The sequence below is a fragment of the Eschrichtius robustus genome, chromosome 14 (genome assembly GCF_028021215.1).
Source record: "Eschrichtius robustus isolate mEscRob2 chromosome 14, mEscRob2.pri, whole genome shotgun sequence".
NCBI classification, from domain to species: domain Eukaryota; kingdom Metazoa; phylum Chordata; class Mammalia; order Artiodactyla; family Eschrichtiidae; genus Eschrichtius; species Eschrichtius robustus.
This window is the reverse complement of record NC_090837.1, coordinates 72,012,084-72,037,431: the sequence shown is the minus strand read 5'-3', so window position 1 is coordinate 72,037,431 and position 25,348 is coordinate 72,012,084. Positions and strand designations below refer to the sequence as shown.

Here is a 25,348-nt window from a genome sequence, read left to right as displayed (position 1 = left end):
ATTGTTCTCTCCTTTGACTTGTTCCCCCCTCCCCCCCCACCCCCCGCCCTTTTTTTTTTTAGTTTTTTTTTCTTTTTTCTGTTGTGGTTTTATTTTACCTTGTTGCAGTTGTTTCAGTTATAGTTTTATTTTTCCTAATATAATTTTTGTCTTTCTAATTCTGTTTGTTTTTTATTCTTTGATATTGTACTGCTCCTTTTTTTCTTTTTTCTCTTTTACTGCTCCACGAAGCTTGTGGGATCTTGGTTCCCAGGCTGGAGGTCAGGCCCGAGCGCCTGTGGTGGGAGCTCCAAGTCCAAACCACTGGACTAACAGAGAACCTCAGACTTCAGGGAATATCAATCGGGGTGAGACCTCGCGGAGGTCCTCATCTCAGCACCAAGACCCAGCTCTATCCAACTGCCTGCAAACTCCAGTACTGGACGTCTCAGGCCAATCAACCAGTAAGACAGGAATACAGCACCACCCATCAAAAAGAAAAAATGAAACAACAAAAAAATGTTACAGACGAAGGAGCAAGGTAAAAACCTACAAGACCAAATAAATGAAGATGAAATAGGCAACCTACCTGAAAAAGAATTCAGAGTAATGATAGTAAAGGTGATCCAAAATCTTGGAAACAGAATGGAGAAAATACAAGAAACACTTAACAAGGACCTAGAAGAACTAAAGAGCAAACAAACAATGATGAACAACACAATTACTGAAATTAAAAATACTCTAGAAGGAGTCAATAACAGAATAACTGAGGCAGAAGAACAGATAAGTGAGCTGGAAGATAAAATGGTGGAAATAACTGCCAGGGAACAGAATAAAGAAAAAAGAATGAAAAGAGTTGAGGACAGTCTCAGAGACCTCTGGGACAACATTAAACGCACCAACATTCGAATTATAGGGGTCCCAGAAGAAGAAGAGAAAAAGAAAGGGTCTGAGAAAATATTTGAAGAGATTATAGTTGAAAACTTCCCTAACATGGGAAAGGAAATAGTCAATGAAGTCCAGGAAGCACAGAGAGTACCATACTGGATAAACCTAAAGAGAAACATGCTGAGACACATATTAATCAAACTATCAAAAATTAAATACAAAGAAAAAATATTAAAAGCAGCAAGGGAAAAGCAACAAATAACATACAAAGGAATCCCCATAAGGTTAACAGCAGATCTTTCAGCAGAAACTCTGCAAGCCAGAAGGGAGTGGCAGGACATATTTAAAGTGATGAAAGGGAAAAACCTACATCCAAGATTACTCTACCCAGCAAAGATCTCATTCAGATTCGATGGAGAAATTAAAACCTTTACAGACAAGCAAAGCTAAGAGAATTCAGCACCACCAAACCAGCTTTACAACAAATGGTAAAGGAACTTCTTTAGGCAGGAAACACAAGAGAAAGAAAAGGCCTACAAAAACAAACCCAAAACAATTAAGAAAATGGTAATAGGAACAGACATATCGCTAATTACCTTAAATGTAAGTGGATTAAATGCTCCAACCAAAAGACATAGACTGTATGAATGGATACAAAAACAAGACCTGTACCTATGCTGTCTACAAGAGACCCACTTCAGACCTAGGGACACATACAGACTGAAAGTGAGGGGATGGAAAAAGATATTCCATGCAAATGGAAATCAAAAGAAAGCTGAGTAGCAATTCTCATATCAGGCAAAATAGACTTTAAAATAAAGACTATTGCAAGAGACAAAGAAGGACATTACATAATGATCAAGGGATCAATCCAAGAAGAAGATATAACAATTGTAAATATTTATGCACCCAACATAGGAGCACCTCAATACATAAGGCAAATGCTAACAGCCATAAAAGGGGAAATTGACAGTAACACAATCATAGTAGGGGACTTTAACACCCCACTTTCACCAATGGACAGATCATCCAAAATGAAAATAAATAAGGAAACACAAGCTTGAAGTGACACATTAAACAAGATGGACTTAATTGATATTTATAGGACATTCCATCCAAAAACAACAGAATACACTTTCTTCTCAAGTGCTCATGGAACGTTCTCCAGGATAGACCATATCTTGGGTCACAAATGAAGCCTTGGTAAATTTAAGAAAATTGAAATCGTATCAGGTATCTTTTCTGACCACAACGCTCTGAGACTAGATATCAATTACAGGAAAAAAACTGTAAAAAATACAAACACAGGGAGGCTAAACAATATGCTACTAAATAACCAAGTGATCACTGAAGAAATCAAAGAGGAAATCAGAAATTACCTAGAGACAAATGACAATGAAAACACGATGACCTAAAACCTATGGGATGCAGCAAAAGCAGTTCTGAGAGGGAAGTTTATAGCAATACAGTCCTACCTCAAGACACAAGAAAAATCTCAAACAACCTAACCTTACACCTAAAGCAGTTAGAGAAAGAAGAACCAAAAAAACCCAAAGTTAGCAGAAGGAAAGAAATCATAAAGATCAGATCAGAAATAAGTGAAAAACAAATGAAGGAAACAATAGCAAAGATCAATAAAACTAAAAGCTGGTTCTTTCAGAAGATAAACAAAATTGATAAACCATTAGCCAGACTCATCAAGAAAAAGAGGGAGAGGACTCAAATCAATAAAATTAGAAATGAAAAAGGAGAAGTTACAACAGACACTGCAGAAATACAAAGCATCCTAAGAGACTACTACAAGCAACTCTATGCCAATAAAATGGACAACCTGGAAGAAATGGACAAATTCTTAGAAAAGCACAACCTTCTGAGACTGAACCAGGAAGAAATAGAAAATATAAACAGACCAATCACAAGCACTGAAATTGAAACTGTGATTAAAAATCTTCCAACTAACAAAAGCCCAGGACCAGATGACTTCACAGACGAATTCTTTCAAACATTTAGAGAAGAGCTAACACCTATCCTTCTTAAGCTCTTCCAAAATATAACAGAGGGAGGAACACTCCCAAACTCATTCTACAAGGCCACCATCACTCTGATACCAAAACCAGACAAAGATGTCACAAAAAAAGAAAACTACAGGTCAATATCTCTGAACATAGGTGTAGAAAGCCTCAACAAAATACTAGCAAACAGAATCCAACAGCACATTAAAAGGATCATACACCATGATCAAGTGGGGTTTATCCCAGGAATGCAAGGATTCTTCAATATACGCAAATCAATCAATGTGATACACCTTATTAACAAATTGAAGGATAAAAACCATATGATCATCTCAATAGATGCAGAAAAAGCTTTTGACAAAATTCAACACCCATTTATGATAAAAACTCTTCAGAAAGTAGGCATAGAGAGAACCTACCTCAACATATAAAGACCATATAGGACAAACCCACAGCCAACATCGTTCTTAATGGTGAAAAACTGAAACCATTTCCTCTAATATCAAGAACAAGACAAGGTTGCCCACTCTCACCATTATTATTCAACATAGTTTGGGAAGTGTTAGCCACAGCAATCAGAGAAGAAAAAGAAATAAAAGGAATCCAAATCAGAAAAGAAGAAGTAAAGGTGTCACTGTTTGCAGATGACATGATACTATACATAGAGAATCCTAAAGATGCTACCAGAAAACTACTAGAGCTAATCAATGAATTTGGTAGAGTAGCAGGATACAAAATTAATGCACAGAAATCCCTTTGATTCCTATACACTAATGATGAAAAATCTGAATGAGAAATTATGGAAACACTCCCATTTACTATTGCAACAAAAAGAATAAAATACCTAGGAATAAACCTACCTAAGGAGACAAAAGACCTTTATGCAGAGAACTATAAGACACTGATGAAAGAAATTAAAGATGATATAAACAGATGGAGAGATATACTATGTTCTTGAAATAGAAGAATCAACATTGTGAAAATGACTGTACTACCCAAAGCAATCTGCAGATTCAGTGCAATCCCTATCAAACTACCAATGGCATTTTTCACAGAACTAGAACAAAGAATTTCACAATTTGTATGGAAACACAAAAGACCCCGAATAGCCAAAGCAATCTTGAGAAAGAAAAACGGAGCTGGAGGAATCAGGCTCCCTGACTTCAGACTATAGTACAAAGCTACAGTAATCAAGACAGTATGGTACTGGCACAAAAACAGAAATATAGATCAGTGGAACAGGATAGAAAGCCCAGAGTTAAACCCAGACACATATGATCACCTTATCTTTGATAAAGGAGGCAAGAATATACAATGGAGAAAAGACAGCCTCTTCAATAAGTGGTGCTGGGAAAACAGGACAGCTACATGTAAAAGAATGAAATTGGAACACTTCCTAACACCATACACAAAAATAAACTCAAAATGGATTAAAGACCTAAATGTAAGGCCAGATAGTATAAAACTCTTAGAGTAAAACATAGGTAGGACACTCTATGACATAAATCACAGCAAGATCCTTTTTGATCCCCCCTCCTAGAGAAATGGAAATAAAAATAAAAATAAACAAATGGGACCTAATGAAACTTAAAAGCTTTTACACAACAAAGGAAACCATAAAAACGAAAAGACAACCCTCAGAATGGGAGAAAATATTTGCAAACGAAGCAACTGACAAAGGATTAATCTCCAAAATATACATGCAGCTCAATATCAAAAAAAACCCCAACCCAATCCAAAATGGGCAGAGGACCTAAAGAGAGATTTCTCCAAAGAAGATATACAGATTGCCAACAAACACATGAAAAGATGCTCAACATCACTAATCAGTAGAGAAATGCAAATCAAAACTACCATGAGGTATCACCTCACAGCAGTCAGAATGGCCATCATCAAAAAATCTACAAACAGTAAATGCTGGAGAGGGTATGGAGAAAAGGGAACCCTCTTGCACTGTTGGTGGGAATGTAAATTGATACAGCCACTATGGAGAACAGTATAGAGCTTCCTTAAAAGACTAAAAATAGAACTACCATATGACCCAGCAATCCCACTACTGGGCATATACCCTGAGAAAACCATATTTCAAAGAGTCATGTGCCACAATGTTCATCGCAGCTCTATTTACAATAGCCAGCACATGGAAGCAACCTAAGTGTCCATTGACAGATGAATGGATAAAGAAGCTGTGGCACATATATACAGTGGAATATTACTCAGCCATAAAAAGAAACGAAATTGAGTCATTTGTAGTGAGGTGGATGGACCTAGAGTCTGTCATACAGAGTGAAGTCAGAAAGAGAAAAACAAATACCATATGCTAACACATATATATGGAATCTAAAAAAAAAATGGTTCTGATGAACCTAAGGGCAGGACAGGAATAAAGATACAGGCATAGAGAATGGACTTGAGGACACGGGGAGGGAGAATGGTAAGCTGGGACAAAGTGAGAGAGTAGCATTGGCATATATACACTACCAAATGTAAAATAGGTAGCTAGTGGGAAGCAGCTACATAGCATAGGGAGAACAGCTCTGTGCTTTGCGACCACCTACAGGGGTGGGATAGGGAGGGTGGGAGGGAGACGCAAGGGGGAGGGGATATGGGGGTTTACGTATGTATATAGCTGATTCACTTTGTTATACAGCAGAAACTAACAAAACACTGTAAAGCAATTACATTCCAATAAAGATGTTAAAAAAAAAAAGTATAAAGAAGAAAAATTTCTCACAATCCTCATCTCCTGGAGATATTGGTTACATAGCTAACATTTCATTATAGTTTGTCTTGTGTATCTATGTCTATTAGTTTATGTGTGTATATGTAAAAATACCCAGTTAATAACTAGCACATGCTGTTTTATAACCTGCTTTTTTCATTCAAACACATGTTTTAGACATTATTCTTGATAATAAATACAGACCTATATCATGGTATTTAATATATAGTGTTCCATGGTATAGATATATTGTAATGTATTGAGCCAGTGCCCTCTGGATGAATATTTAGGTAGGTTGTTTGTTTTGCTACGGTAAGCCTGAGCTAAATATTCTTACATATCTTTGTGAAATTATTGTGCTGTTTTTCCTAGGATAATTTCCTAGAAGTATGATTGCTATGTCAAAAGGATTAGCATTTGATGTATATTATTATACTGTCCTCCTGGGAAGTTTGTACCTATTTACATTATAATAGCAGGGTTTGAGTTTATTATTCTCCATATTAGAACTAACATTAGGAATGATCATTCTTTATAAGTCTTGCTAATCTAATAGGGGAAGTGGTACTTTGTGATTATTTTAAGTTGTATTTCTTTAAGTACTTGTTCAGTTGCCTGACTTTTCGGATGATTATTGGCTGTTTAATAATTTTTTTGTGTGATTTTTCTGGTATTGTCCTTTGCATGTTTTCTGCTGGAGAGTTTCTTGTTTTTTGATTGTTTTGAAAGAGCTCCTCAGACTGGTAACCTGGTATCTGGAATGTGGTATAATTTTTCTACTTTGTCATTTTTCTTTAATTTTATGATGCTTTTTGCCATATTGAAGTAAAAATTTTTATATGTTCAAATCTATCAGTCTTGCCCTTTATTATTTCTGCCTCTGGTCAAGCTTATGAAAGCTTTCCTGACTCTGAGATTATTTAAATATTCACTTATATTATAGTACTTTTAAACATTAGAACCAAGTTACAAGGTGAGGTTATCTTGTGTGTATATTAGTTGTGAAAATTAACTTTTTAAAAGTATTAGAAGCACATCTCAATAAAATGTGTAACCTAGAAGTTTTTTTTCTTGACGTAATGCAGAATCACTTTGAATACTTAGCAATCATGGTGGGTACATTGCAAATTTCCAGATTCAGATTATCCCAGTATTTTAATCTTTTAAACATTTTCTTTGGTGTGTCCAAATGAAATGAATGGATTATCCAGAATTTTTAATATCACTTACATTGGAAGTGACAGGTTTATCGATGTTGATTTTAGATTTCTTTTGATTGTTTCATATTCTCATTTAGAAAAAATTCTATTTGCCTTATGTACTATTCCTTAAAACTTGGGTGCTTAAGTAAAAGTTGGGGAGGGGAGAATTTAATGACATTCTCCCTTTTTAATTCTTTCAAGGTGTTTATAAGTGGCACTAAATCAGAATGCAGAAAAGTCCTTCAGACCATTCTGAAGAACAGAAGGCTCTGCTCTCTCTTGTCTCCTTTCTTTACTCCCAACGCTACGCCTGCGGAGTTCATACAGCTGTATGAGAAAGTGGTGAAGTTTCTGAGTGAGGACAACAGTGATATGATTTTCATGCTGCTGACCAAGGTGAGCTGTCATTCAGTCCTGCTGTTGTCATTGAAACGTAGATACTGCTGTTGTTTCCCAGCTCCACAGAAATGCACGGCCCTCGGAGCTCTGTCTCCAGGTGGACTGGAGACTGACAGGCCATTTTCACATTTGATATCATCTTCAAATAGCATCCCAGAGCTGCTGCTTCTGGGGGCGCTGATTCTGTTATATAGGACAGTCTTACTCATGTAGTATAAAAAGGACCAGTTCCCAAACTCTCTTTAAAAACTTCATACAGTTTTGAAATATTCATAGTAATAATTTAGTACATCCTTCTTTTGAATGTATGCCTTAATTGTGTTTGATAATTGAGTTATAATATGTCAGAGTGTCTCATATTTAGAATAAGCCCAATCTAAGCAAATTGCCTTTGTTTTATTCCTAATAGAATATTAACTCAGACCAAGGCAATGAATTTACTTAACCAGTTGAGAATTTCAGAGCCTTAGCTATTTTGCCTTCAGTCGTACTTCTCTGACATCTGTGAGTCATAAAACCTGGGCATTTTTTAGGACCTGGAGACTGATCTCAGTTTGTAATGGGGGAGACCATGTTTTATAGTTTGGGATTCTGGAAGGTGATATCAATACTCTGAATTTTCACTAACTGATGCACTCTTTGAAACATGGCCATTAGATGGAGTTAGTTCCATAAAGTGGCCGCTTGTTTGTGGCACTGTGACCAGTGAAGAAGAACTACGAAGTTCTGATCCTTGTGTTGTAGGGAAAACTTAACAGCAAGATTTTTAAATTGCAAAAAAGCATGCAGGGCTGAGAAAACTGCCTCTGCAATCCCAGAGACTGAAGTATAGATGGAGGCATAATGGTACCGTCAGTTACTGAACTGCCTAGATTCTTTTAAGTATATAAATTTTAGTTTCAATCTTTATAAAAAGCTAAATGCTAGGTAAGCTTTGACTTTCAAACTAAATTTGCACATAATTTTCTCTATTTCAATTAATTTTCTAGTATAAATAAAACTGCTTCTTATTTCCTTTTCTTTTTAGTTCGATCTTAAGCAATGGTTAAACGCCACTAAACCTCCTCTGTCTGATCGTACCAGGCTTCTGGAGTCCATTCATTTGGCACTTACTGCCTGGGGCGTTGAACCAGATGAAGATATTTTGATGCCATTTAATCTTTTCTGTAAACACTGGACTTACCTTCTTCTCTACCAGTTCCCTGACCAGTACAGTGACATTCTGAGGCTGCTGATGCGAAGTAAGTGCCTTAATTGTGACTGATTAGATCACAGTGAATGTTTAATATGACATTTACCATTCTACAGATGTCATCCAAAAATGTAAAAATAATGCAAGTATGCAGGAGTTTAGAATCACTGATCTTCACCCAAAGTGCTCAGTGAACAATGCCCAAAAGGTTGCTGTCTGTAAAAATGGTCAGTTATTGTCCTAAATGTCAGAATGGGCCCTAATTGGGCAAGACGGCTCTTAGACATTGGGGTTGGAGTCGTGCACCTACCTTTTTACCTCGACTGTGCAGCTGTCCTGAACTGGGGTGGGCCTGCTTACTCTGGTGACTGTAGATTTGGGAAGAGGAGGAAGTTGCTCCTTTACAGTATGCTTAATATGCTGGTGGATAAATTTAGTCTTTTTCCCCCCTAATTTTTTGACTCTTGTTTTTTGCAAATGAATTTTATCCCTGTATAAGGATACACTGTATTTATATTATCCAAGAGAAAGAGAGCAGCATTAAATTTTCCAAATTCCCACTGTTTCTGTCCCCCTCCTGCAGTTTTCCATCAGAGTGTTGGAGATCAGAGGAGAAATAAAGAGTGTAGGCTTTTTTATTTTTGGAATTTCACTAGGCAGGAATTTTATTGAAATTTGAAAAATGAGATAGTATTTACTTTTTTTCATGTAAACTTCATACTGTTTATAGATGTAATGGAAAACTAAATTTTGCTTTATGTCAAGTCTTTGTGTTACATCATAGAAATAGTATAATGAATAAGTTAATGATCTTTGTATTGGGCTACCTGAAGAATACTGAAATGTATGGTCTCATTTTCAAAGCACTACAAAACGTTCATTGTTTCCTACAGAGGCAAGTTGCCGTGTGCGTGGAGAATGGTGGTAGGGAAATGTACTTGTATAATTTTTAATGCACATTTGCATAGCTAAGTTTTGCCCTAAATTTTCAAAACTGGTTAAGCATATATTGTGGGTTTTTTTCCCCTGAAACCTTTTAAAGAGATTGTAAATTGTTTATATAGGCAACCATTGACTTGGATTTAGCAGGAAATTTTTATTTCCCAGGAAAAGTAATTCAGTTACAGGCTTAAGAAAACACTACCACCTCTGTCAGATTCCATAACCTCCAGCCTCCTGGTTTCCATCCCTCCCTGGCCACCGTAGCGGTGTTACCAGGGCTTCATCCTTTGCTCGTCTGATTTGCCCTGGGTGAGCCCACTGCAGTTTTCCCTGGCTTCACTGACATCTTCTAGGCGTGCATGACTCCACACCTGTAGCTGTGTTCCAGGTCTCTGCCCTAAGATCCAGGCCGCAGTAGCTATTGGGACACAGACCCTTCACTGTCCCCTAGGTACCTCCCACCCACTAGTGCAGCTGACCTCATCATCCTTCCCCTCAGACCAGCCCCTATGAGCCAGTGTTGTCCTAGTTGATCCTTGTGCCACCTCTGGGGGGAAAGGACCTGAAGGCGTATAATTCCTGTCCTCTGGGAAGTCAGTTTTGCAGGTAGCAGAGTGCTGGTTGGTAGTCTCTACTTTTGCATACTGTTTCTGTGTTGCTTTAGGTTTTGCCCAGTGTAGGAGTGGACTTTTAGGGGCGAGTAAGAGATTCCTCCTGAACAGAGCCTAGACTCTGCAGTTGCAATTCTGCACCATGGGTCCTTTGTTGTCTCTCTCACATTGTCCAGCCAGGAAAATGGTACCTTTACCATTCCCCAGTCAGGGGCTGGTAGGTGGGAGTCCCCCGCCAGATTCCAGCTCAGATGGCTCGGCTGTGCTCACTACCAGTAGGGTTACCAAGAGTACGGAAAGTCAAGTGTCCATGTGGACAGATCTTTCAATAGGTTCTCTTAACTTTGGTCTCTTCACCACAGATCTTTTTTTTTTTTTTTTTAACGTTTTTATTGGAGTATAATTGCTTTACAATGGTGTGTTACTTTCTGCTTTACAACGAAGTGAATCAGTTATGCATAGACATATATCCCCATATCTCTTCCCTCTTGCATCTCCTTCCCTCCCACCCTCCCTATCCCACCCTTCTAGCTGGTCACAAAGCACCGAGCTGATCTCCCCGTGCTTTGCGACTGCTTCCCACTAGCTATCTATTTTACATTTGGTAGTGTATATATGTCCATGCCACTCTCTCACTTTCTCCCAGCTTACCCTTCCCCCTCCCCATGTCCTCAAGTCCATTTTCTAGTAGGTCTGCGTCTTTATTCCCATCTTGCCCCTAGGTTCTTCATGACCATTTTTTTTTTTTTTTTTAGATTCCATATATATGTGTTAGCATACGGTATTTGTTTTTCTCTTTCTGACTTATTTCACTCTGTATGACAGACTCTAGGTCCATCCACATCACTACAAATAACTCAGTTTCGTTCCTTTTTATGGCTGAGTGATATTCCATTGTATATATGTGCCACATCTTCTTTATCCATTCATCTGTCGCTGGACAGTTAGGTTACTTCCATGTCCTGGCTATTGTAAATAGAGCTGCAATGAACATTGCACCACAGATCTTTATGAATTTGTTTTGGATTTTTATTTAATACTCATTCATTTGTAAAGTACATGTGTTCTTTGATTCAAGTTGAAAGTTAGTTTGTGAAGGATGCTGACTTGCTGTCCTCTGTCCCTGCCTGGTAAGGCTCTGCTGAGCAGCTGCTGAGCCCCGAGTGTTGGAAAGCCACCCTAAGAGCCCTGGGCTGCTGCGCCCCAGGCTGCCAGCAGGGGGCAGCTTCTGCTGAGACCACGGTGCTTCAGAGCTCTCCGGATGTTCTCTTGTCAGACAAGCAGGTGTGTAGCTCTTGGTCTCTGAAGTTTTTGCACGTTTCTTTTCCATTTCCTTTGTAGTTTTTTTTTTTTTTTTTAAATTAATTTATTAAAAAAAATTTTTTTTTTTCTTGGCTGCATTGGGTCCTTGTTGCTGCGCTCGGGCTTTCTCTAGTTGCGGCGAGCGGGGGCTACTCTTCCTTGCGGTGTGCGGGCTTCTCATTGCGGTGACTTCTCTTGTTGCAGAGCACGGGCTCTAGGTGCGCAGGCTTCGGTAGTTGTGGCACGCAGGTTCAGTAGTTGCAGCCTGAGGGCTCTATGGCACACAGGCTTCAGTAGTTGCGGAGCACGGGCTTAGTTGCTCCGCGGCATGTGGGATCTTCCCGGACCAGGGCTCGAACCTGTGTCCCCTGCATTGGCGGGAGGATTCTTAACCACTGCGCCACCAGGGAAGCCCTGTATGTTTTTAAAACAACTGGAACACATTTAAAATTTATATCTAACAACGCATCTTTTTATCTCTAAGAGCCCTGTGTTTGCCTTTGTCAGTCATCTCCCGTTCCCTCTACCCCCACCCGCACCCACCTCCTGTGCCTGGATCAGCTTTCTCTCATGCCTCAGAGTCTGATTCTTGCCTCTCTGTTCAGGAACAGCCCAGCCCCAGCCCCTGTGTGTACCTCGCCTCCCCACCTTAACCCTCCTGCTTCACTGGCTCCTTCGAGCAGGTTTTCACGCAGTGTCCCACAGAGCTCTCAGCTTCATCAATTTTATATGATGTCGGTCCACATGAATTTAGTTGAAAAAAGGGTTCCTTTGCTTTAGAAAAGGAGTTTGAAATCTGCTGATTTACTTTTCATATGCTATATACCTTTGCAACTCGATTACAAAGTGAAAGCCCTCCATCACAGTCTACTGTAGTATTCTACTGAAAGTAGATATTCAGTAAGCATTTTTTAAACCGGTCATTCTTTTCTAGGTAATGGAGACTATACATTGGCTCTCAAACTTTTTTTATAAGCTTCGGTTATCCACGTTGGACTTTAAAAGTTTTGGTTTATTCTCAAAATGGAGTCCTTACATGGCAGATATGAAGACACTCTTGGGCTACCTTGTAAAAAGACTGCTTGACTCAGAAATGGCCTGCTTGGCCCAAGATCCATCTGCCAGCAGCAAAACAGGTAATATGCCTTTAGTGCAACATGGAGCTTAGGTGTTCTGACCTTCCATTAGAAGAGACTTGAATAGACACATTAAGAGATTTAAAACTTGGTGAGGAATCTGTATATCTGAGTGTCATGAAGAAGAAATAGGAAATACACAGTACAAGTGTGAACCCATATATGTGTCATACCTATATTCACTTACACAATGGGTGCTTGCTTCAGCTTGTTTCTGCCTCTCCTTTGTAAGGTGAAGTACAAAGAGATAGGTTTCAGTCTCCAACTCTTTCTTCCTATTATTTATCTCATTAAGAGTATTTAAGTTTTTAGTTTTAAAAAATGCGTGTTATAAAATTGTCCATGACATTGTGTTATAATAAAACTTCTTCAATTTAAGAAATTTCATGGCAGCAAATGAAAACTGAAACGTGTTTAGTTATATTAAACATGTTGTTTGTATGTCACCATAGGTTTATGAATATACAGATAATAAGTAGATTTTCTATATAGTTATCAATGATCTTGACAAAGGGTGGACTTGTTTCTTCTTTTTCTTAATTGAAGTATAGTTGATGTACAATATTATATAAGTAACAGGTGTATAATATAGTGATTCACAATTTTTAAAGGTTATACTCCATTTATAGTTATTATAAAATATTGGCTATATTCCCTGTGTTGTACAGTATATCTCTGTAGCTTATTTTATACCTAATAGTTTGTACCTCTTAACCTCCTACCCTTATATTGCCCCTCTCCCTTCCCTCTCCCCACTGGTAACCACTAGTTTGTTCCCTATATCTGTGAGTCTGCTTCTTTTTTGTTATATTCACTAGTTTATTTTTTAGATTCCACATATAAGTGGTATCATATAGCATTTGTCTTTCTCAGTCTGACTTATTTCACTTATCATAATGCCCTCCAAACCCTCCATATGTTGCTGCATATGGAAAATGTTCATTCTTTTTTATTGTGTGTATATGTGTGTGTGTGTGTGTGTGTGTGTGTGTGTGTGTGTGTGTGTGTATGTGTATGCCACATCTTCTTTATCCATTCATCTGTTGATGGACACCTAGGTTGCTTCCATATCTTGGCAATTTTAAATAATGCTGCTATGAACATTGGGGTGCATAGTATCTTTTCGAATTAGTGCTTTTGTTTTTTTTGGCTATACACCCAGGAGTGGAATAGCTGGATCGTATAGTAGTTCTATTTTTAGTTTTTTGAGAAACCTCCATACTGTTTTCCACAGTGGCTGCACCAATTTACATTCCCACCAACAGTGTACAAGGGTTCCCTTTTCTTCACATCTTCGTCAACATTTGGTGTTTGTGTTCTTTTTGCTGATAGCCATCGTGACAGGTGAGAGGTGATATCTCATTGTGGTTTTGATTTACATTTCCCTGATGATTAGCAATGTTGAGCATTTTTTCATGTGCCTGTTGGCCATCTCCATTTGATGGGCTTGTTTCTTGTCAATAAAAATTTTGCTTTGTTTTAGTGCTAAGATCCCTACATTCAGTAATCGTCCAGCTCTTTAAGCCATGGATACTGGTTTTAGAGGACAATGAAAGGTAAATAGTTTTTCTGATGATTCAAATTTCTTTAAAATTTATGGACAAAGTTCTGATGGTGTTTTGGTCCAGCTGGTGATTCACAGATTTGACTTTAAATTTAGAGAACGCTTCTTTACAAAGTAAACTTAAGACATTTTCTGTTTGTGGAACTGTTAGTCTGATTGATCAGAGCTATTGATTTTGAAGCAAAACTGGACACTCATTTCCAGTTTTCCACAATAAAGAAGTTGAATGAGGTTGGTATTTAATTTCAGAAAAACGGATGTTGTTCTCCTGAATTAGGTTTTGATAATATAGCACTGCAAAATATGAGGCTAACTTGATTTTACCTAGTATCAGTTATTTTTTTGGAACTAAGTGGGCTTTCAAATTACTGGGTGGGAATTGCTGTTTTAACATGAACTCTGCAACTAAATGAAAGCATTATTTCACAAGCATTTAAAACAGAGGTGTAGAGCTGTCCAAATGCAAGGAGTTGCCTTACGAGTCTTTTTTCCTCTAAAAGCAAACAAAAAGTAGATGTCCAGAGTTCTGTAAGAATTACACAGTATATATCACAGTATTTAAAGTGTTTTCATAAGTATGAATTAATCTGATCCTGAGATTCAGAAAACTTGAATGTCTTGCTCAAATCCCACAGCTGGTGAGGGCTAGACTGGGACCAGGGTAGAGCTTTGACCCCCATGTCCAGATTGTTTGTATCATCCAGGCTGCTTCAAGAGCCCATTGAGGGAAACAGAAAAAGTTCTGGGTCTTTGCTTTTCCCAGAGGGCTATCCTTAGACAATCCACAAGCTTCAGGATTTTGTGGTGACCGTGAGACTGCTTACCATAATTTAGGTTTCCTGTTTATTTCCAGGAAGAACTAATGGAATTTATTTTTATATTGAACTTTCTATACCAGATTCAGAAACTAATAATTTCATATAAAGAGTTTATCCTTTGGTTATTTCCTCTCTGTTCATTTTTGACCATCTTTTTTTACATGACTTTTCATCCCCCATGCTTTAGGTAGAGAAAGCCGTCTTCTAAGGCATTCGAAATGTAACCAAGATACACAAGGGATGGGTTTATGGGCATAAATTGGATGTGTTGTAAAAGGTGTTAATTTAATAGTTATTTAGATAGCACACTCTGAAACTTAATTACATTGGAATAAAGGTTAGGAAGGAAAGTAAATAAAATTATATGATTGATATTAAAAGCTACAATTCACCTCCAGGAATTTATAGTCTTTAAAGTGCTGTAAATGTGTCTTAGGGCTACATAACACAGAGTTTTCTAGAACTTAGGCAAACCCCAGACTCTGGGATGTACAGTAATTTAATCATAGTGTTTCCTTTCTAAGTGTGTGTTTCTTTTATTTAAAGCAGCCAACGACGTTACCCCTGGCTGGAGAGTGATTCTGTGGTGGCCTCAAGCATCGTGCAGTTGTTCACTGATTGCATTGACTCATTGCACCAGAGTTTTAAAGGTAGGAAGGTGTTATATCATGTCTCTGGTTAGTTTTCACTTTTTCCTTAAGTAATTCAGTTAATCTTTTGCCTCTGCTTTCCTACTTTATTTACTTTTACTTTATTTGGTAGGCTGTCATCTTTGACCAAACAAAGGTCACCCATACAATTATTTAGTGTGAAGTGTGTAACCTCTTATCTTTTTCGGGAGGTAGTGCTGAGTGTCATCAGTTATGGCTTTCTCTTTTCAAATATTGTCTTTCCCCCATGGTGAACCTCATTCTATCTTCTGTGACTTTTCACTTTTTTGCTGTGTTTTCTTCTGCTTCATTTTGGGCAAATTCTTTTTTTTTTTGGCCACACCGAGTGGATTGTGGGATCTTAGTTCCCCAACCAGGGATTGAACCTGCACCCTCGGCAGTGAAAGTGCAGAGTCCTAACCACTGGACTGCCAGGGAATTCTCCTGGGCAAATTCTTGAGATCTCTCTTCCAGCTTACTCCATCTCTTCAGCTATGTCTAGTCTGCTTTAAAAAAAATCCATTGAATTTTTCATTTCAGTTTCTAGAAGTAATGTTTGTTTATAAAATTTATCCAGATCCTTTTAAAAAATATTTATTTGTTTTTAAAATATTATTTATTTATTTATTTTTGATTGTGTTGGGTCTTCGTTGCTGCGCGCGGTCTTTCTCTAGTTGCGGCAAGCAGGGGCTACTCTTCATTGTGGTGCACGGGCTTCTCATTGCGGTGGCTCATCTTTGTTGTGGAGCACAGGCTCTAGGCGTGCGGGCTTCAATAGTTGTAGCACACGGGCTCAGTAGTTGTGGCTCGCGGGCTTAGTTGCTCCGCGGCATGCGGGATCTACCCGGACCAGGGCTCGAACCCGTGTCCCCTGCATTGGCATGTGGATTCTTAACCACTGCGCCACCAGGGAAGTCCCTATCCAGATCCTTTTTGATAGCACCTTCTTTCTTTAATTTAAAATTTCAATTTTTATTACTTTAAAATGTTTAAACATACTTACTTTCCTTTATGAGCTGTATGCAGTAATTCCATCATCTCAAGTTTCTGTTGGGGGGTGGCTCATGCTTCTGTTTGATGTTCCTTCAGAGGCTTGTTTCCTTGTGTATTTTGTAATTTTCTATTGTGAGCCCATATTTAGAGAGACTTTATCTGTGGAAATTCCATGAGGACTAGGACGAGGGTGTACGCCTCCAGAGAAGATCTGCATTTGTTGCCATTTGGCTGTGTGTAATTCCTTGGCTTTGGGTTTCTCACATTACACAGATACATGAAATCAAACCCCATACTCAGTTATCACAATCACCTTTCTTGCCTCCTTGACTCCCAGTCCAGGCTAAGGCAGAGAAGATCCGTTCCCCTCCCCCCTTATCTGCCCTTTCAGTGAGGGTGTAGTCCTTAGAAGATCTTGTTTTCTGTTTCCTTGTGCTGTTGAAAACCCCACATAAGCAAACAGCCCCAGGGCAACTGAGGCTTCCGCATCAGTTTAATACTCTGCTTTCCTAGTCTCTGCTTCTGACCTCTTTTCTTCCACTGAATGTATGTAGCTGTGCGTTTTCAGAGTTGTTGTATTTTACTTAGTGTATCTAAATGTTTTGTATTGGGAGGCTTGTAAGGATATTAGGTCCACCCAACCCAGATTCTTGCAGTGGCCTCCTAACTGTCCTTCCTATCTCATTTCTGTTCCTGCCTATTTACTAGATTGATTTTCCAAAAATTCTGTTTGTATGCTATTATATTCTTATTCAGAAACTTTTAAATGTAATAATGTTTTAGCTCAGCATTCAAATGTGTCTGGCTCAGAGCACTTCAACATTATGTGATGGTTTTTTTATGGAAGCATTCCATTCAGCCATACTGCTCTACTCACTGTTCCCTAAAAGTCCTTGGATCTTCCCTCTGCCACTTCTTTGCTTATGCTGATTCCACTACCTGGATGAAGCCTCGGGCCCTTTATATTCTCCTGCATATCTGTTTATGTGCATACATTTCTCTCCTGCCTCTAAATCTTTATAGCACATTGTTGCGGTTTGAATCCTTGGGAAGCAGACGCCATGATGGAGCCAGAATGCTGAGATTTATTTGGGGTAATGCCTGTGAAAATAAGAGGGAGAGGAATAAGGGTGGGCAAGGAAAGCCTTCAGACCTTGGTGCAGGCCTAACACCCGTGAAAGGGAGAGTAGGAAGAGTCTCAGCCTGCAGGGCAGCTCTGAGAAAGTATTGGCCAGATGGTTAGGGAGTTCTAGTGCGAAGATTCTTTATTGAGGATCCTACCTTGGGCGGAAGCAGCGAGGTCTGTGCTTAGTTGTTGGCGGAGGACTACTTGGGAGGAGGATGGCCTCCACTCAGGTGCTGAAGGTGCTGTGGCCTGATCTGTGGCAAGTTCTGTTTGAAGGGAGATCTGAGTGGCGCACCTCCGTGGCTACCATGTGTTTATGTGGCACTGAGTCCTGGAGTTAACAATATGTCATCCAGTATTTTATATACAATATATATAGTAGATAACATATCAGATAATAGACTATATATTATAATATGTATAAATATATATAGCAGTTATATATATGTTATAATATAAAATAATATATCATCCAATATTTTATATATATACAAAAATAGACTTTTTTTTTAGTGTCGTTTTAGGTTCACAGCAAAACTGAGCAGAAAGCACAGAGAGTTTCCATATACCCTAACCTCCCTGCTCCACATGCATAGCCCCCTCCCCACCCACTATCACCATCCCCCACCAGAGCGGTACATTTGTTATAGCCGACGAACCTACACTGACACATTATTACCCAAAGTCCATAGTACGTTAGGATTCATGCTGGGGCTTGTACATTCTCTGGGTTTGGATAAATGTATAATGATGTGTGTCCACCATTACAGTATCATACAGAGTAGTTTCACTGCCCTAAATATCCTCTGTGCTGTCTATTCATCCTTCCCCCACCCCAGCCTTTGGCAACCACTGATTTCTTTTACTTTCTCCATAGTCTTAGCCTTTTTAGAATGTCATATAGTTAGAATCATTCATTATGCAGCTTTCCAGATGGGCTTCTTTCGCTTAGTATATGCACTTAGGTTCCTCCATGTCTTTCAAGACTTGACAGCTCATTTTTTTAGTGCTGAATTATATACCATCGTCTGGATGTACCTCATCCAGCTTTTTTTTTTAAATTTTAATATTTATTTATTTGGCTGCATCGGGTCTTAGATGCACCACGCGGGATCTTTTGTTGCGGTGCGCGGGCTTCTCTCTAGTTGAGGCGCATTGGCTCCAGGGCACACAGGCTTAGTAGCTGCGGTGCACACGGGCTCTCTAGTTGTGGCACACGGGCTTAGTTGCTCCGCAGTTGCCCCGCGGCATGTGGGATCTCAGTTCCCTGACCAGGGATCGAACCCACGTCCCCTGATTGGAAGGTGGATTCTTTACCACTGGACCACCAGGGAAGTCCCCATCTAGTATTTTTGATTGACCTTTTACATATCTGATCCCCTCCCTGTTCCCCCCTCCCCCCGCCCCCGTTATAAGATATAAACTCTAGGCACAGAAACATTCTTCTTTTTATCTCCCCCCAACCCAAGACTCAGGACAGTGCTGTACTCTGAGTGTCTACTTGATAAAAGTATTGGTTCAGTGAGTAACACATGAAATCCTAATAGCACTCACTTTTTTTTTTCTTCTATTGGAAAGGTAGACTTCTAGCTGCATATTACCATCCACAACATATTTATAGTGAGACAAATATTTCAGCATAAAATTATTGTCACGAAGGCTATTATTTAGTTTCTTAGTCTAAAGGTGCAAGCACTCTCACAGGCCCATGTATATAAAATAAAAAAGTGGCCTAGGAATAGGAGAGCACACAGATAACATTAAGAATTGGCAGCTCAATTCAGAGAGAGGAAACAGAAGAACTATGCACAGCAAGATGAAGAAGTATTAAATTATAGCCTTTTAGTGAGATCGTCTGATTCAGCTCTCTGTTTTTATTGATGAGAAAAATGAGGACCTGAAAAGCAAAATGAATTCATCTGAGGTCACAGAACTTATTTGTGTCTGGGCTGGGACTAGAGATGCTCGGCCTGGTCCTAAGAGATTACCTCCTAGACATCTTCTCCTACGTGTCCATCCTAATTTAAACAAAACTATCTTTTTTTATCCATATTTAAACAAATGCTACTCTTCACCCCTGTCTTAAAAGGTTGTTAAAAACATACGTCACTGTTTCATGAGGACTGGGGATTGAAGGCACAGGAATGTTAGCAGTGATAAGTTGACTGGTACCGTGTGTTGATGCTCATTAGTCATTTTTCAAAAGTCCGTGTTGAGAAACTCCCATCAGGTTTCTGCTCTCGTTGTATGTGGCTCTCTCTTCTTTGACCAAATTCCATTCCTTTGCTTAGAACCAGAAAGTCTGAAAAAATTTGTTTCAGACTAAATGCTCCTGAGGGCACTAAAGTAATTGATACTCGTGAGGATAATACTGAGTGATTCAGGTTACAGAAGAGTGTGAAATTTGTTTTAGAGTGACTTATTTGAATGACAGTTAACAGTCTAGTTTTACTGCACCAAGGGTTAAGATTTAGTCATTTGGAACATTTCCTTTTTTTTTTTAAAAATTATCTATTTAGGCTGTGTTGGGTCTTTGTTGTTGAGCATGAGCTTTCTCTACTTGTGGTGAGTGGGGGCTACTCTTTGTTGCGGTGCGCGGGCTTCTCACTGCAGTGGCTTCTCTTGTTGCGGAGCACGGGCTCTAGGCACGTGGGCTCAGTAGTTGTGGCTCGCGGGCTCTAGAGCGCAGGCTCAGTAGTTGTGGCGCACTGGCTTAGTTGCTCGGCGGCATGTGGGATCTTCCCGGACCAGGGATCGAACCCGTGTCTCCTGCATTGGCAGGCGGATTCTTAACCACTGCGCCACCAGGGAAGTCCCTGGAACATTTCCTTTTGAGGAACATTCGATTTCTCCAAGGTGCCAAAGGAATGAGGTGTCAAATGCATGAGACTGAATTTATGCTGAAGGCAACAGACTGAAGGGATGCCTAGAGTTGGTTGTGGTTGTGGAAGTGTATTTGAGTTAAAAAGTCATATATTTAGGAGTTTTAGAGAAAAACTGTTCACCCCTGCCATCTCCTTCACACCAGCTGCTCCTCCCAGTTACCCAAGTAAGTAAATTACCATTCTTTATTATTACTCTGCCGTCACGTTTTTCCCTGGTATGTGAAAATCTTTGAAACTGGGTGATTATTGAGAACGTTAGGTTTTAGACGTTTAGTTCAAATTTGTGTTTTGTGTTAGTTTTTTATTTATTTGTTTTAAAGATAAACCAAAAGGTCTTCAGCTATATTTTCTTTTTCAATTTTAGATAAGCTCTTGCCCGGTGATGACGGAGCCCTTCGGTTACACCTGATGCATTATTGTGAAGCATGTACAGCGCCCAAAATGCCAGAGTTCATTCTGTATGCTTTTCACAGTGCCTACCAGAAACTCCCATGGAGGGACCTGCATCCTGACCAGATGCTCATGGAGGCCTTCTTCAAGGTAAGCCCTTCACTCTCTATGTCACAGCCTGGCTTCTTGGGAGCAACCTGTTCAGTGTGGATTTCAGGCCCAGTTGCAGTGGGTGACAGTGTGGACCCTGCCCGAATTCTGTATCGCCCAGACAGTGCTTGTGTAAAGCAGCATCCTATGGACATCATTTCACTGTGTTAGTAGATGACTGGACAGCATTTACAGGACCATTTTTAAAACCCAGAGAAAGATTTTTGTCTGTAATATGGCAGTCATCCCCTAGACTTCGGTGATATTGTCATGTGAATACATAGTTTAATCACTTTGTCACACTCAATCTTGGCGTTTCTGTGAATGCATGTTTTTCTAGGATAATATCATTAAAACTGCTTCTTGTTAAATGTTCTATTAAAGTAGAATGTAAATCGGTACTCAAACCATTAGTTTCTTTAAGCAGTTATGTAAGGGGATATTAGGTTGTAGGAGACAGAAGTACATTGTAACAACCAGTAATGCATCATAATCATATAAAGACCTGAAATGGCCTGTAAAAAGTCCCAATAAGTGTGCGGGAGTTTTTGCAGTAGAAGCAATAGTTACGGAAAACAGGTACAGTAGTGTCACTTACATACCAGTCAGGCATTTCTGTTCTTCTTAAGTTTTTGTTTTAAAAAAACTTTTAATCTTGTCTTAGCTTTTTATGATCATTTCAGTTTATTTGTTCATAGTCACCAGTTCATTTCTGTTTACTCATAACCTAATTCACATTTATTATTGAGACACTTTAAGTGCTTTTTTAAAAAAATTTTTTAAATTTTATTTATTTTTATATTTATTTATTTATTTTTGGCTGTGTTGGGTCTTCGTTTCTGTGCGAGGGCTTTCTCTAGTTGCGGCAAGCGGGGGCCACTCTTCATCGCGGTGCGCGGGCCTCTCACTATCGCGGCCTCTCTTGCTGCGGAGCACAGGCTCCAGATGCGCAGGCTCAGTAGTTGTGGCTCACGGGCCCAGCTGCTCCGTGGCATGTGGGATCTTCCCAGACCAGGGCTCGAACCCATGTCCCCTGCACTGGCAGGCAGACTCTCAACCACTGCGCCCCCAGGGAAGCCCTAAGTGCTTTTTTTAAAAAATTATTATTTACTTGTTTATTTTTGGCTGCGTTGGGTCTTCGTTGCCGTGTGCGGGCTTTCTCCAGTTGCTGCGAGCGGGGACTACTCTTCATTGTGGTGCACGGGCTTCTCATTGCAGTGGCTTCTCTTGTTGCAGAGCACGGGCTCTAGGTGCGCGGGGCTTCAGTAGTTGTGGCACGTGGGCTCTAGAGCGCAGGCTCAGTAGTTGTGGTGCACGGGCTTAGTTGCTCCGCGGCATGTGGGATCTTCCCGGACCAGGGTTCGAACCTGTGTCTCCTGCATTGGCAGGCGGATTCCCAACCACTGAGCCACCAGGGAAGCCCCTAAGTGCTTTAATTACTGCAGATCCATTGTTATTTATGACAATTAGTAAAATGTACTGCAGTCTTTTAGTGCTGTAAGTGGAGACCCCACCCACTGCTGCTCTTGTCAGCCACTCCTCTGTAGCTGAGCTCTAAGGAAAGCTGAGGACAGTCATCTTAGTGAAGTACAAGGTTAAGAATGATTTTATAGCTAGGTTTAGCCTATGAGACAGGCACAAAGTAGGTATTCATCATCATTATGAATATGGAATTGAACCTTTGTTTAAAGAGCTGTAAGAGAGCGTTTAAGTAAGAGCGCAGCTTTAGCTATATGACAGATTAAATAGAATGGTCTGTAAAGGGATGCTATAGATTTTGTATCTCTAGGAGTTTTAGTCTAATGATAGATGACTTTGCCCTGCCCAGAAGCTGGGAACCTTTCAGTTCCATGAGTCTTGCTGGCATAGTAAAGTATGTTTGTGAGGGGGTCGAGGGTGAAGATAGAGAACAAATTATAAAGGAGGATGAACAATCATTTTCTAAAAGGGAAGATGAGCAAATAGCATGATATAATGATGGTACTAATTGGAAGACATGAATCATCAAATTCCACTGATTGCAATTTTATAAATGGAGTTGAGCTTTTTAATCTTCTTTTTAAAGGAAAAATTTATAGCTAGCCATGTTTTATTTTAAACAGACTTGAAATAGGCTTATAAGAGATAACTTTGATATTGATTATATACTTTATAATACATTTGCCCCCCATCCCCAATATATTTTAAATGGGATAATTAAACATTATGCAGTCATCAAAAATTATAAAGACTAATGATATGGGGATATATTTATAACACAACATTACACTAAAAAGGCCATATAAAAATTATATATGCTAATATAGTAGGTCTCAAAGTATGGTCCTAGGGCCAGCAACATCAGTACCACCTGAGAACTTGTTAGGAAGACAAATTCCTGCTCCTACTCCAGATATAGGACATTAAAAATTCTATGGGTACCCCCCAACCCCCATCCCACGCAAGTCCTCCAGGTGGTTCTGATGCACACTCGGCTTTGGGAACCAGTGACTAGTAGATACATCACCTTTGTCCTGCCCAGCACATCTGAGGACTGTGGTAGGCTCCCTTGAGCACCAGTGACTAACTGTGGCAGGGATTTGCCACCCTGGCTGGAACTAGGGAAGATAATTCCTTTCCTGTTAAGAATTAGTGGAATAGGGACTTCCCTGGTGGCACAGTGGTTAAGAATCGCCTGCCAATGCACAGGACACAGGTTCGATCCCTGGTCTGGGAAGATCCCACGTGCTGCGGAGCAGCTAAGCCAATGCTCCACAACTACTGAGCCAGCGCTCTAGAGCCCGCAAGCCACAGCTACTGAGCCTGCATGCCACAACTACTGAAGCCCGCACGCCTAGAGCCCGTGCTCTGCAACAAGAGAAGACACAGCAACGAGAAGCCCATGCATGGTGACGAAGAGTAGCCCCCGGTCACTGCAACTAGAGAAAGCCCACATGGAGCCACAAAGACCCAACACAGCCAAAAATAAAAATAAATAAAATAAATTAAAAAAAAAAAGAATTAGTGGAATAAATAATGAACTCCAAACAAGCTGAAAGGTGTTCCATACATTGAACATGGAAGGAAAAATATTATAATCTAAATCTCTGAGGGCAGAAGGGTTATGAATGATTTTTATAATCTGGGAAAAAAGTATAATTTAAAAGATATATAATTTAGAAAACATTGATTTCTATACATTTTCAGGATACATAGCTAAAAACATTGTTTCCTTTTAGGTGGAACGAGGAAGCCCCAAGAGCTGCTTCTTGTTTCTGGGGTCTGTCCTCTGTGAAGTCAACTGGGTCAGTGTGCTCTCTGATGCCTGGAGTCCCAGTCCCCACCCAGAGACCCGGAGCATGATTGTCTGCCTCCTTTTCATGATGATTTTACTGGCAAAGGAAGATCAACTGGTGGATCAAACAGTAAGTTTGGAGAGCCTGTGATAAACACTTGGCAAGGCTCTCTAGATCCTCACTCTGTATGAAGTTGTGGTTTATAAGTTGTTTCCCTAGTGCCTCTTTCAGTGTGAATATATGCATGGCATACGGATGTGCCTTCAACTAGGTGCCTGATTTTCTTTTATAGTTCATAGTCTAAGGGAACCACACCAAATATAAAAATCAATTTCAATTTACATCTCCTTAATTGCTTGTTCTACCACCAGATCATAGAGTTCTTTTGAAAATTGGGTTCTGAATGCTTATAAATCTTAATGTGTTTCGCCAAAACTTTGGTTATTACTTTCACGAGTACTCCTAACTTGAGCAGGTACTTATTTGACTTCTTAACTCTTCTCTGCTCATCACAGGCCATGTTAGTGGTCACTCCATAGACTAGGTAGAGATGCATATTTCTGGAAAAAATGGGAGCTCTGGAACTAAAGGAATGTGTGTTTCATTTTTAGGATTCTCCTCTACTTACTCTCCTTGGACAGACAAGCTCACTCTCGTGGCATCTTGTGGATATTGTGTCATATCAGAGTGTGCTAGGTTATTTCAGCAGCCATTACCAGCCATCCGTCATCCTGGCAAAGGAATCTTCTGCTGAGTTAATTGTGAAGCTCCTAAAAGTGTCTGCAGGTCTTTCCGTTCCTACTGACAGCCAGAAACATCTTGTAAGTTAAGTGGGTCCTTTAGAAGGCAGAGTGTGCTTCAGGGCTGGTAGTAGTGTAAGTGCTACTGAGGACTGTCTCGAATCCTGCGACGGCTCAATAGAAAAAGTTGGAGGATGTATATCATTTTGGCCTCTTGGGTCTTTCAGTTTCATTTATTTCTTCTGGTAAGCCTTTACCTACTAGCAGTGTCACATGCTAACAAGAGGTGAAAAGGATTGAGGGCCGACAGTGAGCTGTGGGTTTACTGATTTGAATGTCATTGGCAACAGAATGGCAGCAAGTTATGAGCAT

General features: G+C 39.7%; 1 protein-coding gene across 2 annotated transcripts in view; it reads left to right on the top strand.

Annotated features, from left to right (window-relative positions):
- The window catches only part of EPG5 (ectopic P-granules 5 autophagy tethering factor), a 122,568-nt gene that overhangs the window by 82,406 nt on the left and 14,814 nt on the right, over positions 1-25,348 (top strand). For both annotated transcript variants that reach the window (XM_068562558.1, XM_068562557.1), the window contains exons 30-38: positions 7,005-7,199; positions 8,230-8,443; positions 11,083-11,231; positions 12,184-12,385; positions 13,869-13,941; positions 15,314-15,417; positions 20,786-20,961; positions 24,180-24,365; positions 24,848-25,057. In XM_068562558.1, coding sequence (XP_068418659.1) covers positions 7,005-7,199; positions 8,230-8,443; positions 11,083-11,231; positions 12,184-12,385; positions 13,869-13,941; positions 15,314-15,417; positions 20,786-20,961; positions 24,180-24,365; positions 24,848-25,057 — 1,509 coding nt within the window. The remainder of the gene's footprint in view (positions 1-7,004; positions 7,200-8,229; positions 8,444-11,082; positions 11,232-12,183; positions 12,386-13,868; positions 13,942-15,313; positions 15,418-20,785; positions 20,962-24,179; positions 24,366-24,847; positions 25,058-25,348) is intronic.